General features: G+C 38.1%; 1 protein-coding gene across 2 annotated transcripts in view; it reads left to right on the plus strand.

Moving 5' to 3' along the window:
- The window catches only part of map2k5 (mitogen-activated protein kinase kinase 5), a 73,880-nt gene that overhangs the window by 26,217 nt on the left and 30,410 nt on the right, over positions 1-17,253 (plus strand). For both annotated transcript variants that reach the window (XM_067440462.1, XM_067440472.1), the window contains exons 11-17: positions 3,272-3,353; positions 3,462-3,523; positions 4,238-4,286; positions 6,463-6,536; positions 11,713-11,763; positions 12,139-12,210; positions 16,807-16,836. In XM_067440462.1, the coding sequence (XP_067296563.1) occupies positions 3,272-3,353; positions 3,462-3,523; positions 4,238-4,286; positions 6,463-6,536; positions 11,713-11,763; positions 12,139-12,210; positions 16,807-16,836 (420 nt within the window). The remainder of the gene's footprint in view (positions 1-3,271; positions 3,354-3,461; positions 3,524-4,237; positions 4,287-6,462; positions 6,537-11,712; positions 11,764-12,138; positions 12,211-16,806; positions 16,837-17,253) is intronic.

The raw sequence follows: 17,253 nt of genomic DNA on the forward strand, positions 1-17,253 counted from the left end.
CTCTGTGACTCGTGGACGCTGACGCAGAGAGGCACTGCTAAAACCGACGATTGATCTAGGAAACGAGCTTGCTTTATGATTTATGTTTTGGGCGCGATGTGCACCCTGTTTTGTTGACCGAGAGAATAATAAAAGTTACTCACGAGTCCCAGACACGCCGACCCCTTGTCTTCTTCCTCACCCCACTCTGAACTGTTACATTGGTGCCGAAACCCGGGAGGAAGGAGGGACGCGCTGTCGGAGAGCCCTCGCTGCTGAGGGGGATCGCGGTGCTGAGGAGTTTGGGCAGCGTGGATGATGAAAGACCGCGAGTGACTGCCCGAGGCGGTGGTGCTGGAGCAGTGAAGACCGGTGGGACGGAGAGCTGCCGTGCCCCTGGGTCGAGGTGGGGTGGTGGCCGTCCTGGAGGGAGCAGAGGAGTTGCCGGAGCCTGCTGCCGTCCGCCAGAGTGGGGAGGAGCAGGGAACGCGGAGCTTGCTGCCGACTGCCCTCAATCGGAGGAGCCACCGCCTGCCGCCAGGGGGCGGAGGAGGATCGGGCCGTCCACCGGGCATCCAGCACCATCGCATAGCACCGCGAGGAAGAGCCTCTCGGCTGGTGAGGACCGAGCGGCAGTGTGTCGGGGAACCGGACCAGATTTTTTCTTTCTTTCTCTTTTTACCTCTCTCCCCTCTCTCGTTCTGTAGCTCCGTGATCCCGTCTCCATTTCTCTCGCCTCTCTGTCCTTACCCCCAGGTGCCGCGGCCGCCGTGATCGCGCCCCCCGGGAGAGGGGGGGGGGAGTTGGTAGAGCGCAGTCTCGGGAGTGCCCCCCGGCCTGCGAGGGGCGATGGGGGTATGTGGTGTGGCAAGCAGCGTGGCGAGGGACCGCGAGAGCGGCCGGTGACGAGTGGTAATGATTACCAGCTGCGTGACACACCGGTCTCGTCTCGCGGCCAAAGGACGGGAGCATAAAAGGAGGAACGAAGGCAGCGGAAGACGAGAGAGGACCAGGCCTGGAGTTTATGTTGAGTTCTGTTTTACGTGTGATTGTGTTAGTGGGCAGTCATCCGTGAGGGGCTGCCCATGTTTTATTTTGTGGCGGTTTTACTTTCGTTTTGTTTATTTATTTTGAATTAAAAAGTGTTTGAACGTTCGCCGGTTCCCGCCTCCTTCCTTCCATCCACAAACTTTATTACAGTGGCGCTACAAAGTATTAACTTAAGGGGGCCGAATATTTTTGCACGCCCAATTTTTCAGTTTTTGATTTGTTAAAAAAAGTTTGAAATTTCCAATAAATTTCGTTCCCCTTCATGATTGTGTTCCACTTGTTGTTGATTCTTCACAGAAAATTACAGTTTCATATCTTTATGTTTGAACCCTGAAATGTGGCAAGAGGTCACAAAGTTCAAGGGGGCCGAATACTTTCGCAAGGCACTGTATATATAGGTATATAGCTGCTGGTCATTAAAAAAGGTTGATTTATGTCACTAATTCCATAGAGCTCTGTGTCCAAGTTTATTAATTGAGAGGCAAAGGGAAGGAAAATATATGGTTGAAAAATAGTGTAACCTGGAGAGGATTGTGAAACAAAACCCATTCAAAAATGTGGGGGAGATTCACAGAGTGGACTGCAGCTGGAGTCAGTGCTTCAAGAACCACTACGCACAGAACTGTGCAAGACATGGGTTTCAGCTGTCGCATTACTTGTGTCAAGCCACTCTTGAACAACAAACGGCATCAGAAGCGTGTCACCTGGGCTAAAGACAAAAAGGACTGAACTGCTGCTGAGTGGTCCAAAGTCATGTTCTCTGATGAAAGTTAATTTTGCATTTCCTTTAGAAATTAGGGTCCTAGAGGTTGCTTGAGGTCCAGTGTAAAGTTTCCACAGTCAGTGATGGTCTGGGGTGCCATGTCATCTGCTGGTGTTGGTCCACTGTGTTTTCTGAGGTCCAAGGTCAACGCAGCCATTTACCAGGAAGTTTTAGAGCACTTCAGGCTTCCTGCTGCTGACCAACTTTATGGAGATGCAGATTTCATTTTCCAACAGGACTTGGCACCTGCACACAGCACCAAAGCAACCAATACATGGTTTAAGGACCATGGTATCCCTGTTCTTAATTGGCCAGCAAACTTGCCTGGCCTTGTTAAGAGGAAGATTCAATATGCCAGACCCAACAATGCAGAAGAGCTGAAGGCCACTATCAGAGCAACCTGGGCTCTCATAACACCTGAGCAGGGTCACAGACTGATCGACTCCATGCCACGCCGCATTGCTGCAGTAATTCAGGCAAAAGGAGCCTCAACTAAATATTGAGTGCTGTACATGCACTTACTTTTCATGTTCATACTTTTAACCTGGCCAATATTTCTAAAATAATTTATTTGTATTGGTCTTAGGGAATATTCTTTTTTTCTGAGAGACTGAGTTTGGAATTTTCCTTAGTTGTCAGTTATAATCATCAAAATTAAAAGAAATAAACATTTGAACTACATCAGTCTGTGTGTAAGGAATGAAAATATATACAAGTTTCACTTTTTGAATGGAATTAGTGAAAAAAATCAACTTTTTTGATTATATTCTAATTATATGACCAGCACCTTTGTGTATGTATGTGTGTATATTATATTATATTATATTATATTATATTAATTAATTATATTAATTATTATATTATATTAATTATATTATATTATATATTTTTTTTGCATTTCATGTAAAAAAAAAAAAGACTAGCAAATGGTGACTTGAGCTTCAGTGTCTCTGCAGAAGGTTGTAAAAGTATAAATAAATGCTCTTGTCATAATCATAAAGAAATGTTTATAACACTATATTGTCATAAACTAGCACAGATTCCTCATTCTATAAATGTGCATACACTACTATTCAAACATTTGGGGTCAAGATTTTTTTTAAAGACATTAATACTTTTATTCAGCTGGGACACATTCAATTGATCACAAGTGACAGAAAAGGCTTACTTCAAATAAACGCTGTTCTTTTGAATTTTCTTCATCAAAGAATCCTAAAAATGTATAACAGTTTCCACAAAAAAATTAAGCAGCTGTTTTCAACATTCATAATAATAATAATAAATGTTTGTTCAATATATATTAGAACAGAAACTAGTTGTTTTAAATTGCAATAATAATTCACAGTGGTACTGTTTTGTGCTTTTGATCAGATAAATGCAGCTTTGGTCAGCATCATTTGAACATTTGGGATAAACTTAGTGATCATTTTAGTGAGATAATTTGTGATAGTTCTGATATATTTGATTGTCTGTTTACAGTGTGATTCTCCATACATCATAAAGTTCTACAGTGCTTTCTTTGTGGAGAACAGAATATCAATATGCACAGAGTTTATGGATGGTGAGTCTCATCTGTTTTGGCATTGTCAGTAATCTGGGAGGCAACATTTGCACAGGAAGAGTTCTCTCTTCTCAACAAATTGAATTGAATTATTTGTGTTTGAAATAGGAGGTTCTCTGGATGTCTACTGGAGGATCCCAGAACATGTTTTGGGCAGGATTGCTGTTGCAGTAAGTCCTTTCAAGTCTTAAAACTTTTGTCGATTAAGCATATCAGAGAATTTTGAAAACTGGGAGATTTTGGCATATCCAGGCATGCGTTACAGCTCAGACTCCTATGTGTATGTGCAGGGCCGGCACAAGCTCATCTGCCGCTCTAGGCAAAAGATTGTTGTGCTGCCCTCCACTTCACACTCACAATTAAACACAATCTTTTGAAATGCATGTGAAAGACTGGAGATTTTGTTTAGCACAAGTCAGGTTTTTAAAAACATTAGGCACCAGTAGTAAAAGTCATCATCTTTAGTCTAGATAGTTTTATTCATTTTTGTTTATTGCAGATGCTCCTGTAAAAGTGGGTGGGGTGGGAGTGACACAACTAGGTAGAATGAAGGAAAGTTAACTTAGATTTAGAATAACTAATGGGGGGATAACTTGAAGTGCAGTAATTCCCTAGGCCGCTGCCTAGTTCGCCTATAGGCCCACGCTGCCCCTGTATATATGTGTTTTTTCTTTGTAACACTTTATTAGTGCTGAATTGTCATTTACTCCCGGTTCTGACCCTCATTACCCTCTCCCTCACGCTTTCTCACAATAATCAAAGATATGCCACTGTTTAGATAATTTACAACTCTATCCTCTACAGAGAGCAGACATAGACACTCACACCGAGTCTCTTCTGAGTTTGTTTTCATTGAGCATGGGTGTTTGTGTGTGTGTCAATAGGTGGTAAAAGGATTAACATACCTCTGGAGCCTGAAGATTTTACACAGAGGTGAGAAAGCTTGTAAACTTGTAAAACATTTGAAATAATAATAATTTAATATAATCATAATTACTTCATTTTTCATTTATGCATGTGTATTTAGCAGTAAATTAATTACACAGTTTAAAAGTTAATAATTTTATTCAGCAAGGGCGCATTATATTGATTCAATTAATTAAAGTTACAAAAGGTTTTCATCTCAAATAACTGCTTTTGAACTTTCTAGTCATCAAATAAAAATGTTAAAAAGTTAACACATCTTCGTTCAACATTGATAATGAGAAATGATTCTCAAACACCAAATCATTATATTAGAATGATTTCTGAAGGTTGAATAGTTGCTAAAAAAAAATAACTGCCATCACAAAAATAAATGACGTTTCAAAAATATATTCAAATAGAAAATGGTTATTTTAAATTGTAATAATATTATGCAAGGTTACAGTTTTGCTGTTACTTTTAATCAAGCCTGTAGTCTTGGTGCACATAAGAGACTCAAACCCCCCCATAAGCGACTCAGAAAACAATAAAAATTAAAGCTGCAAGCAGCATTTAGCGGGGTTCAAGCCTTTAAGGCCTTTTAAGCACATAGGCATTAAAGTCATTAAGTTTTATTTAGCAAGATTTTAAACACTAAAATAATAGATGGAAAAGTCCATTTACAGTCAATATAGGCAATTTAACATAGGAAATGCATGGTTCTTATAGCTTTTTAACAGTTATAGCGCCACCTATAGTCCAATCTCTTTAAAACTTTGCATGCTTCGTCAGCATGTTATGCCACATATACCCAACAATTTTCGTGAATTTTTGAGCTTCCCTTTTGAGTTAGCGCCAACTAGTGGCCGATTTCTTTCAAAATTCTTACAGACCTCTAGGACCATGAGTCAAACATGCCCACCGAGTTTCGTTCCGATCGACCTCTGTTAACCCCATCTAATAGGTGCTCAAACTTCATTGGCTGATGGCGGCCATGTTTTTTTAGATACACCAATGTCCTCATAGACATACATGGTGCCTTGGACCAAGACACTGCCTACCAATTTTCAAGTCAATCGGACTAGTGGTCACGTGGTTATAGCCCTTTTCATGTTTTTTTAACATTATAGCGCCACCAAGTGGTCAATCGTCGCGATTTTTTTATCGAGACCAAAGAATGAGCCCATACACATGTCTACCAAGTTTGGTGAAGATATCTCATTTCCTTCTTGAGTTATAGCCTTTTTAGTAAAATAGGCTCCGCCCACAACATTCTTTTTCCACCCCTTAGCAAGCGTGAATCGAAATTTCAACTTTTTCTCAATGAATATTGATATTCAGACTACAGAGAACATTTTGCCACTGGTTTGGTTTCAATCGGTCAAAAAACCAGGGACTAGTTCGCAAAAGTAGTTTTTCGACAAAATTCAAAATGGCGGAAAAATTTTCATGACGGAAATGAAATCGGAGATATACGTTTTGTTCGCCAAGGACTCAGCTTTCCAATGATATAAGACACTTGATTGTGGACCAAAGGGTTTAGGAGTTATGACCCTTTTTGCGCATTTGGTTGCTGTAGCGCCACCTATTGGCCAATCGGGGTCATACTTTCTGAGGTTCTCCCCAAATTGAGGACTACCATCTGACAAAGTTTCAAAGTTCCACGCTTTACGGTTTGGGCTGCACGATGCGTTTTAGCGGAGAATAATAATAATAATAATAAAAATCAGTACAATTACAATAGGGTTTCAGCACTTCGTGCTTGAACCCCTAAAAATCCTACTGAATCCAAACTTTTGACCGGTAGTATATGTGAAAACAGACATGTTGAGTAGGAATGACTTGGATTTGGAGTAAATTATGTAATCATATTACAGAAATCAAGTATTTATAAAAAGACATATATAGAGTCAGATTTGTTTTTATGCATTGTGTGAGACAATAATGTGCAATACATTTGTTGTTTATTCATTTTTTATTTTCTGAACAGACAGAAATGACAAGCATAGCATCACAGTCCAATGTAATTCTTTCCTTCGACAAACTAACAAGTTAACTATTAATAAAATGATTGTTAGTTTGTACTTAATGCAAAGAGTATTGCTTACATTTACATTAAAAGTTAAACTCTACCTGATTAACCTGGAGAAGTAATCTAGTCAAAGTGGTATTTGATGCTGACATAATGCATTGTTTCTCTGCACAGATGTGAAACCCTCCAACATGCTGGTTAACACACGGGGTCAGGTCAAGCTGTGTGACTTTGGAGTTAGCACGCAAGTATGGTTCAATTTATATCTTGTGATTTGTTTGCGTTTGTTTGCATGAATGTGTATACTCACACAAGTGCTCCTCATGTTGTGTATCTCTGTGTTTGTTGTGAGCACAGCCGTTGTCCCTTCAGTCTCCATGTCTCTGTTCTCTTCTTCGTCTCATTCCTCCAGGGACTTCGTGCCTTTGCTCCCTAACCCCCAGATACCCCCTAGATTGCTCCTCACTTCTCACTTCTCGCTCTTTCTAATTACCACATTGAACAGATATTCAGTGCATGTGAGTGACGGCGTGTGCGCGTGGCTGGAGACAATAGCTCAGACTGAGAAAGTCAGCATCAGTCTCTCCGCCTCTAATACACTCAGGAGCCCAACAAAGGGGCCCAATCACTCCAAACAGCCCTTTTTTAATTAATATTCATACCCATGTTCCCCGAAGAGATTGTAGTGGAAGCTGACCCCTGGATGAGGTGTGCGTGTGCGTTCTCCTCTGTGCCCGTTCAGACCATGACACTGTATAGTAAACCTATGTCTCTCTTATTCACTTACACACACACGCACACCGACTCACGTCAGGCCGCGGGGGAACACTCTCATTATGTTTGTCCTGTCATTGCTGACATGTGCCATTGTGCCCGTATCTCACTGTCTCTCCCCTGTGAGAGTACAAACTAAAATTAAACCAGGCTGGCATTTCAATAACACTTCACAATAACATGTTCTTTTCAGTAGATTTAAATCAGTTCCTCTTACTGTGTTCTTTAGCTTATGGCTTATGTGTGCGTGCGTGCGTGCGTGCGTGCGTGCGTGCGTGCGTGCGTGTGTGAGAGTGAGAGTGATGTACTAGTCTAGATATCCAATACTGTCACTGCTGAGATCTCCATCAGCTATTAGGATGAGTAACAGGAATCCGTTTGTTAGGTAGTTTTGAAGATAACACTTTACAATACAGTTCAATTTATTGATATAAGTTAATCTATTACCGGTATAGGCTATAGAAATTAGGAATAAACATTTTACATTTTTCAAACAGATTCAATTGTGTTTACCGATTAGGCTACCGTAATTCTGACCCGAATTGCTTTGTCGCCTTTCTGGCTGTTGTTGTATGGTGATATTTTTGCAAATGTTTCTGAAAAAAATCTATATTTGTCCACTGGAACGATCACTTTAAATTTAAAACGGTTTATTTAAAGGGATAGTTCACTTTAAAATGAAAATTCTGTCATCCTTTACTCACCTTCAAGTTGTTTCAAACCTGTATGAATGTCTTTCTTCATCTGAACACAAGGGAAGATATTTTGAAGAATGTCAGTAACCAAACAGTTAACTGGAGCCATTGACTTCCATAGTATTTTTTTCCTACTATGGAAGTCAATGGGTCCAGTTAACTGTTTGGTTACTGACATTCTTCAAAATATTTTCCCTTGTGTTCAGCTGAAGAAAGAAATTCATAAAGGTCTGAAACAACTTGAGGGTGAGTAAAGGATGCCAGAATTTTCATTTTAAAGTGAACTATCCCTTTAAAGCAATTCAATTTCCATCAAATAGATGGAATTAGAAATACATGCCTGCCCCAAATAAAAGCCTGCTTCAAATAAAAGCCGGCTCCCATCAGCAGTTCAGGTAAATAAAGTCCCCGGTCTTTATTTGAGGAATTACGGTAATTATCATGAACATAACCAACAATGCATTTTTGTTGTACGACTTTTACAGCATTTATTAAAGATGCACTCTGTACATTTTTGTGAATTGCAACCGCCCACCCCTCTTTTTCGAAGCAAATAGAGAAGCTATGGTGGCCGACACAAGACAAAGATGTCGTCTGAGACAGCAGACAGTATCTAGCGCTGTGTAGAGCAGTTTGTCCGTTTAGGGCTACTGTAGAAACATGACGGCGCAAAATGGCGACTTCACTGTAAGGTGACCCGCGGTGTATGTAGATAGAGATGGCTCATTCTAAGGTGATAAAAACATAACGGTTGTTTATGTAAGATCTTTAGACATCACTGAAAGCATATTTATGTATATTATATTGCATTTCTATCAATAGATCCTCATAAATACTACACACTGCACCTTTAATGTAGGTTACCGTTAATTTCTGGGTGTACTAATACAGTTCAAGACTCAAGTATTTATTTATGTTAATGTATTATAAACAAACATTTTTGTTTAATAATTAACATGAATCTAGATTTGTAAACACTGTAAATAATTGTGTTTCATTATTTAAATGTAGGGTATGTAAGAATTGTGACCCTGTCTGTGAAAACCCAGCTAAAGTCATTTTTTTGTGATTTACTGTTTTCTACATAAAATCATCCTACATAATGTAAAGAACATTCTGTTAAAATATAACCTTGATATCTCTAATATGAACTGAGTATGGCTATGTTAAAAATTTGCTGAATTTCAGGCTCAGAAAATCATGTTTTTGAGAAATTCCAATGTAAACACAAGCTTATTTTTAAAACTGCAGCACATTTGATGCATAATTATCCTGAATATGAGCCATATACCACATTGAATCTAAGATTCTCCCATTTTCAGTGATATATGACATATTTATGGGAAAATTCTTAAAGTTTTATAAAACAGGCCTATTTATTATGATGCGTATGTCCAAAAAGCACAAAAGCATTCAAACAAATTGGGGGTACAGGAGCTTGAATGTAGCAACAATTACCAAATCAATGAATTGAAATTATTTATATAACTTTATTAATAAAATTAAATATCCATGGAAAAAGTCATTAATATATTAATTAAGTAATATATTACATTTCAGTAGAAAATCTCTAACTCAAATTATTTTACAGGGCTACATTAAGTACAGTACTGGAGTAAAAATAAAGAAGCGGATAGTTTACCCAAAAATAAAAATTCTGTCATCATTTATTTACCCTCATGTTGTTCCAAACCTGCACTTTCTTCAATAAACCCGGTTATATCATTATTCGGGGTAATTCCACCGAGATTAATATCGGAAAAGCTGTTAAAGCAATCAGCTATTTTCTGTTCCTGCTCACGTTTTAAGTGCTGCCATGTCAAATAGCCTAGATAACTTAATTCATTAATCCAGTGTTTCCCAACCTTTTTTCAGTCATGGCGCCCTTTGAAAATGTTCTCAATTTTGTGGCACCGCCTCGCATACGTTACGCTAGGGGTGTAACGGTACAGATTGCTTACGATTCGGTTTATATCAAGGTTTTATGTTCAGTTTCAGGTTCACGGTTTCTGTATGGTTCGGGATTTGCTATGTTCATGGAACAAAGGACTACTGTCAAATAAAAATAAAAATAAAGAAAAGAACAAATAACTTAAATACAAGCAGCAGCACAAATAAAACTACAACTATTGAGCGAAGGCTTCTAATAAAATAATGCTTTTCGGGCTTTTCAGGTAGGTCTAACATTAGTTTTTAGGTAGAGAACCTGAATTAAGTAATCAAATGAAAAATTACTGCATATTTAACTGTTTAAATTAAATATTAATCCTTATTAAACTTACAAAAGCTATTCAATCAATAGCAGTGAGTGATTCCTGTCCTGTTCTTTGCTGTTGTAATGTATCACCGAGGAGCCAGCACGTGTATCCATCGACAGAAACATATATAACGCATTATTTTCAAGTTACAACCCATATTAAAGATGCGTCATCAGATGTGAGAAGCAAGTGCGTGCTGAAACCTTTTATACGGCACCCCGCGCACCCCGGTTGGGAAACACTGCATTAATCTGATGCACCACCATCCAAAAAATGTTTTATATTGACACATAGCAGGCCTAATATGACCTTAAATTAAGATGATTATTATAGGCACAGTGTTGAGCTACAAAACAAAGAAGAAAATATTAAAATATTGGCGATGACACAAAAATATCTCGCCAGACATCTGAACCCGGCTTAAGTCGCGATGACCTGATTGCCACTCGTGCCAATTTATATTAATGTCTTTCTCTTCCTAATGGTAAAAGAAGTTCCTGAACCGATCTATCATACAAATCAGTTTGTTGTGATGAAAACCCCCTGAGATGATTAAAATCGATGTTTAGGGAGCCCGCATCTGGTATTTTTTTGTGTGCAAAAGTATAAAGTGTAGTGTCAATAAAATCACTAATTTCAGTATTTATAATGTTCTGAATTAAAAATTGATTATTATATCTCAAATCCCTTAATGTAATTGATCATTTACAAGAATAAACACAAATTACCTATTTTCGTCATTTTTATGGCTATGGCACTTTAAAGTGACGATCAATTGACGATCATTATCTCATAATTAAATTTTGCGACTTTAGCCGGGGTTTCACAGACGGGGTCACAATTGGTTAAAACACTTTTTTCCCCAAATTTGTTGTTGTTATAAAGTTAGGGATAAATTGTTTTAAAAAAAATTAACTAGGCCCCTCATAATTATTAACTACCCAAATCTCGCTCTCTGTGATGCACATTTTAACATTTTGGGTTAATAGTTCTTGCGACAGATATTTGGCTATAAGCGTTCTAAAAATATAAAAGGTGCCATTCAGTAGTAATCACTATAGATCCGCAGTCTTTACAGACTACCGCTAAAGTTAAGGGGTTTCCGAGAAACGTGCATTAGTTGGTTAGCGAATCACAACACACTGGGCCCGAAACCATCAAACCGTTTTTACAAGGAGGGACAGAGCAGTGTAAAATAAAGGTAACATATATGAAAAATAATGCAATTTTTAAAAAATGAAGCATGAACATGTTACAGTGCACCCCACAAACACAATCAAGCCTTGAAAAGAATGTGTTTACCACTTCTTTAACATATCTTCTTATCAGAAGAATGCTCATACTAAGTGATTGACAGCTTCAGTGATTATAAAAGGATTTCTATTAGCTCACTATCTGTATATTATCCAATCAAAATATTTAATTTCATTATTTTTCATTATTATTATTTATAATGCTGGCAAGTACACAATGCAAAGTTTCGAGACTGACAGCTTTATTTAAATGTTTGGTTGACTAAATTGTAATGATTGACCAATTTTGCATAATTACATGCCACTAACCCTACCAAACCCTAATCTTAACCCTAAGTACATGTTTTTAATTAACATCACTCAGTACTTAAATGTATAATTACACTGTAACAAGGACATCTTAAAATAAAATGTAACCAATATTTCTCCTGCTTTCTTCCACAGTTAGTGAACTCCATTGCTAAAACATATGTCGGAACTAATGCATACATGGCGGTAAGTAGCGTTCATTTCTGTTTCTTTTCAGACAGTGTTTCTACTTACTGGAGTAGGGAACGCATAGGTCTTTCTTTTCTATAGTCACACAAATATTTTTTGTTTGTAAAGGCTGTCAGTCAAGTGTCTGTATATAATGCACACAATCAAATGCCTTTTGCAGAAAAATCAAATGCTTCCAGAAGTACAATTTACTCACATGCACACACACATATAAACAACAGAGCTTGTTAAATAGCTCATCCAAGAAACACTGTGACTGCATAAATGCTATGAATGTGTGTGACCTTCAGTACCAGATATACTCCAAGCACAATTAAATGTGTCATTGTAAGCTGCATTATAATGATCCTTTATGTGTCTTTGCTTCTATAGCCAGAGCGGATATCTGGGGAACAGTATGGTATTCACTCAGATGTGTGGAGCGTAGGGATCTCTTTCATGGAGGTAAAACAGTCATATAATAATTTCTTAATGTATGCTTTTATATAGGGTTGGGTGATTATACCGGTAGAAATTTGTCAACTGGTAGAGACTGTTATCTTTATTGCGGTTTATGCTCACGTGATGTTGCTGTGCTGTGTGGTCACGAAAGCTTATAATTTGAATGCATTTTTAAGCATTGCCTTTTAAAAACAAGTGATTTTAAACCATTGAAGAAGCAGAGAAAGTCAACATTTCACTACATGCGGGCACAGAGAGATTGTTTCTAAACACTGTCTGAGAGATGCGTGAACATAAAGCTGCTGCTCATAAAGCATGTAAGTACTGAACTTAACTGTAATTGAGTTCTTTTTGCTGCCTAATTGGGCTCGCAAGTTATGGCGAAAAGTTAGTTTTTTACTTAGGCTATTATTCAGGTTTTTTTTTGAGATATTGAAAATAGTGCCAATAATTATAAAATTTCAATATCAGAAATGTTTATATAACTTTATTTAAAGCAAAATTATAACTATGATATACAGAGGGTACAGAAAGTATTCAGACCCCCTTAAATTAAACTCTTTGTTATATTGCAGCCATTTGCTAAAATCATATAAGTTAATATATTTAACTCAGGTGCTGTCCATTTCTTCTGATCTTCCTTGAGATGGTTCTACATCTTCATCTGGACTTCAGTCCAGCTGTTTTTAAATATATTGATTGGACTTGTTTAGGAAAGCCACACACATACATAATACCTTACTGCTCTCAGTGGATGTCAGAATAAATGAGAATCATGAGGTGAAAGGAACTGCCTGAAGAGCTCAGAGACAGAATTGTGGTAAGGCACAGCCTCAAATCTGGCCATGATTACAAAAAAAATCTTTAGCACAATGGCTTCCATAATCCTTAAATGGAAGACATTTGGGACGACCAGAACCCTTCCTAGAGCTGGCCATCCGGCCAAACTGAGGTGAGAGAAGTAAAGAAGAACCCAAAGATCACTGTGGCCGAGCTCCAGAGATGCAGACGGGAGATGGGAGAAAGTTGTAGAAAGTCAACCATCACTGCAGTCCACCAGTCGGGGCTTTATTGCAGAATGGCCTGAAAGAAGCCTCGCCTCAGTGCGAGACACATGAAAGCCTGCATTGGGTTTGCTAAAAAACACCTGAAGGACTCCCAAGATGGTGAGAAATAAGATTCTCTGGTCTGATGAGACCAAGATAGAACTTTTTGGCCTTAATTCTCAGCAGTATGTGTGGAGAAAACCAGGCACTGCTTGTCGCCTGTCCAATACAGTCCTAACAGTGAAGCATGGTGGTGGCAGCATCATGCCGTGGGGGTGTTTTTCAGCTGCAGGGACAGGACGACTGGTTGCAATCAAGGGGAAGATGTATGCGGCTAAGTACAAGGATATCCTTCGCCAGAGTGCTCAAGACCTCTGACTGGACTGGGTCGAAGGTTCACCTTCCAACAAGACAATGACCCTAAGCACTGCTAAAACAACGAAGGAGTGGCTTCACAACAACTCTGTGACTGTTCTTGAATGGCCCAGCCAGAGCCCTGACTTAAACCCAATTGAGCATCTCTGGAGAGACCATAAAATGGCTGTCCACCAACATTTACCATCCAACCTGACAGAACTGGAAAGGATCTGCATGTAGGAATGGCAGAGGATCCCCAAATCCAGGTGTGAAAGACTTGTTGCATCTTTTCCCAAAAGAATCATGGCTGTATTAGATCAAAAGGGTGCTTCTATTGAATACTGCGCAAAGGGTCTGAATACTTAGGACCATGTGATATATAAGTTTTTCTTTTTTAATAAATCTGCAAAAATGTCAACAATTCTGTGTTTTTCTGTCAACATAGGGTGTATGTGTACATTAATAATAATAATACAAAAAGAACTTAAATGATTTTAGCAAATGGTTGCAATATAACAAAGAATGAAAAATGTAAGGGTGTCTGAATACTTTCCGTACTAACTATATATTGTTATTGTGAAATAAAATTGCTCATATGATGATTTTTAAGTTTTTAGTCATATCGCCCACCCCTTTCCATATACATATGGCCCACCATTCATAGTTCGAGTGGACTGGTGTCTTAGTGTTTCTGCTGAGTGCTGTTGATGGTCCCTGCAGGCAGCCTGTCCAAACAGATGTTGGCCTACAGCTATGCATGGATCACACTCAAGATCTCCCACTGACTGCTACACACACACACACACACACACACACACACACACACACACACACACACACACACACACTCTTATGTTCTGCGATCCTTTTGGACCATCTCCCCTTGAATTCCCATGACAGCCTAGAGTAAGGAATGAGATTGTTTTTTTTTTTTTGTGCGCGTATTTGTGGTTTCATTATATTAAAGAGAATTAATAAATACTATGGGTGTTTATTAAGAAAGGTGTGTGTGTGTGTATTGTGAAACCTTAAAGAAATGAGTGTGTGTGTAACTGAAAGATGTGGAGTCAGTGTGGCAAAACGCTATCAATCACTCAGCCAGCAGAACGTTCAGTAATTAGAGTGCTGTGTTCTCTACTTCAGAGGTGTGTGTGTGTGTGTGTGTGTTCCTAAAAAAGAAGAAAGGAGAGGTGTATGAGTGTAATGAATTTTTTTTGTAATGGATGTTTTTCTAAGCAGAAACTAAGCTGCATGAAATGTACGTATGAGTGGATTAGATTTTAGTATGGTGGTTTGACTTGTGTACTGAGAATGCCGTGCTGGTAGTTTTCATTGGCTTTATTGATTCCCATTTTGTAATTGTCAGCGGTTCTCATTGGCTGTGATGAATTGTTATTATATCCCTCGAGTTAATTCCTTGATTGCATTTATCAACACTGTTAGATATTATCAGTGAGATGTTTAGGGAGGGAAATATCAAGGGTCATATGGATTGACATTATCATTAGTTGATGAACAGTATATTGATCTGATTATGATTTAGTACTGACCTTACCATGTTGTTAGGGACGTGATCGATTTGGCTCGGCGCCTGGCATTTTAAAGCAGTACGGATGAAGTACCTTTGTGTTCTGTTGGCAGATTTCTTAACTAATGAACTGAAGTCACCTCCTGAACTGAGATGCGTATGCTTGATTTAATAAATGAATGCACTGTGGTTTGAGTTGGAATAATTTTCTAAATAACTGTAATCAAAGTATGGTTTGAAAATAGTTTGTCTTTGCTTTTGGTTTTTGCTGCTTTTTCTACATTCTTCTTTATGATAATCTTAAGCATATGCTGTAGTCTTCAGTCTTCACAGATTAACGCCTGCCGAAGTACATACACCTGCTGTGATGCTGGGATGTAGGCAGGATTAAGAACTTTACTGCTCCTTAAACCCTTGTGAAAAAAGTGCTCTTAATTGTATTGAATGCACTCTTGTACAGGGTTTTTCCTGCATTGAAAACATTTTGGCAGCTGCCAAAGTAAATTTTTGTCCTGCAAGAGATTTAGGTGATCTTTTAATGTGACCATATATGTTGTTCTGCAGTACCAGTGCCTGCTGATATCCGCTGCTTCAAAACACTCCCATGAGAGTTGTGTAAGCACTTTGTGAAGAGCATCAAAGGTTTCTTTCTATTTATGTGGTTTTGCAGAGTTGAGCTTTGTAGCCAATCACAGACATATCTGTTGAACGTTTGAACGCAGTTACCAATCGCTGGTGTTTAAGTCAATCATAATCCGCTCAACACCGCTTAAAACGCCAAAGTTTTTGTTCAGCATTCTACATGCTTGTGAACCCTTTCATTATAACCAACAAAATATAAACACAAGGCCATTAAGATGTTCATTGCACAGCGTAGAGTAGACGGCTTCATTGATTATAACCTTAACGTGACTTTTCGCAAAAGTGCAGCTTTGTGTACCTCGCATTATAATTGAAAGTTTCAGTGAGTGATCTTTGCTAGCTTTCTTATATACAATATTTCTGGGATTGACAACCGTATTTAAATGTTTGATCAAATCGAATTGACAGTAATAACCATAGCATCAGATGGAATAAAACAATGTCAAATGATCTTTATCAATTTTTTGTCATACTTTTTGGAAGTAAAGTGTGAAGTACTTGATTATAATTTTAACTGTAGTGTATTATTCATATTACATAAGTTTCAATAGAAATTACATTCAAGTTTTTTTTGTTTTTTTTGTTTACCATAAATGCTTGTCAGTACATTCAGTAGTACTTTTTAACCACATTTGCAAGACAATAGAATTATGAAAATATGTAAACATTTAAAGATCTACTTAAGTCCTTAAAAAAGTATAACAGTTTACATGTATATTAAATGTGGGTCAAAAAAACACTTTAAAGTTTAATATAAATGTAAACTGTCATACTTTTTTTTAATTAATTGCAATTATTATACCTGGAAATAAATCACCCTTTAGGTGTAGCAGTTGTATGTAATTTATTATTTAGAAATGTATTTTAATATGTTAATGTTAAGCAGATTTGATTGAGACATTGTCCGTCATAGTTGTGTATGTGAAAACTCATGTGCTTATACAGGTGTTTGTGAGTGAGTGTGTATGTGTATATACCTTTGTGCTTCATTATAAGTTAGCTTTCCCTTTGTTCTTTCATTTGCAGTTGGCGCTGGGCTCTTTTCCATATCCACAGGTGAGTCTGCTCCATCAAACCAGATACTAGTTAAACAAACGTAATGTTGAGCTCTTGAATCCTCAACATTTCTTTGCCCTGGAGGTATGGCAGAGACCAGTTCCTTCATGATCTTAGTGTATGGGCAGCTGTTCATCCTACAACTGCTCATCCCACTCTTGTTTGCTCAGTTTACATTACATAGAGTCCTGCTGACCTGCTCCATTTCTCAATCCCATCAACCCTGTAATCAGATTTCATGCAGGGATTTATCAAGATTATCCCATTTTAAGAATGACAAACCCGGATTAAAATTCGGATTTATCTGGAGGGTTCCCAGTTTAGGAACCACATAGCACCCATGTACAGAACATGTCAATTTATGGTGTCTGCATGTAGTATGACATGGTGTAGAATAAATGTTGTGTAGTATATTTA

The sequence above is a fragment of the Pseudorasbora parva genome, chromosome 1 (assembly GCF_024679245.1).
Source record: "Pseudorasbora parva isolate DD20220531a chromosome 1, ASM2467924v1, whole genome shotgun sequence".
NCBI classification, from domain to species: Eukaryota; Metazoa; Chordata; class Actinopteri; order Cypriniformes; family Gobionidae; genus Pseudorasbora; species Pseudorasbora parva.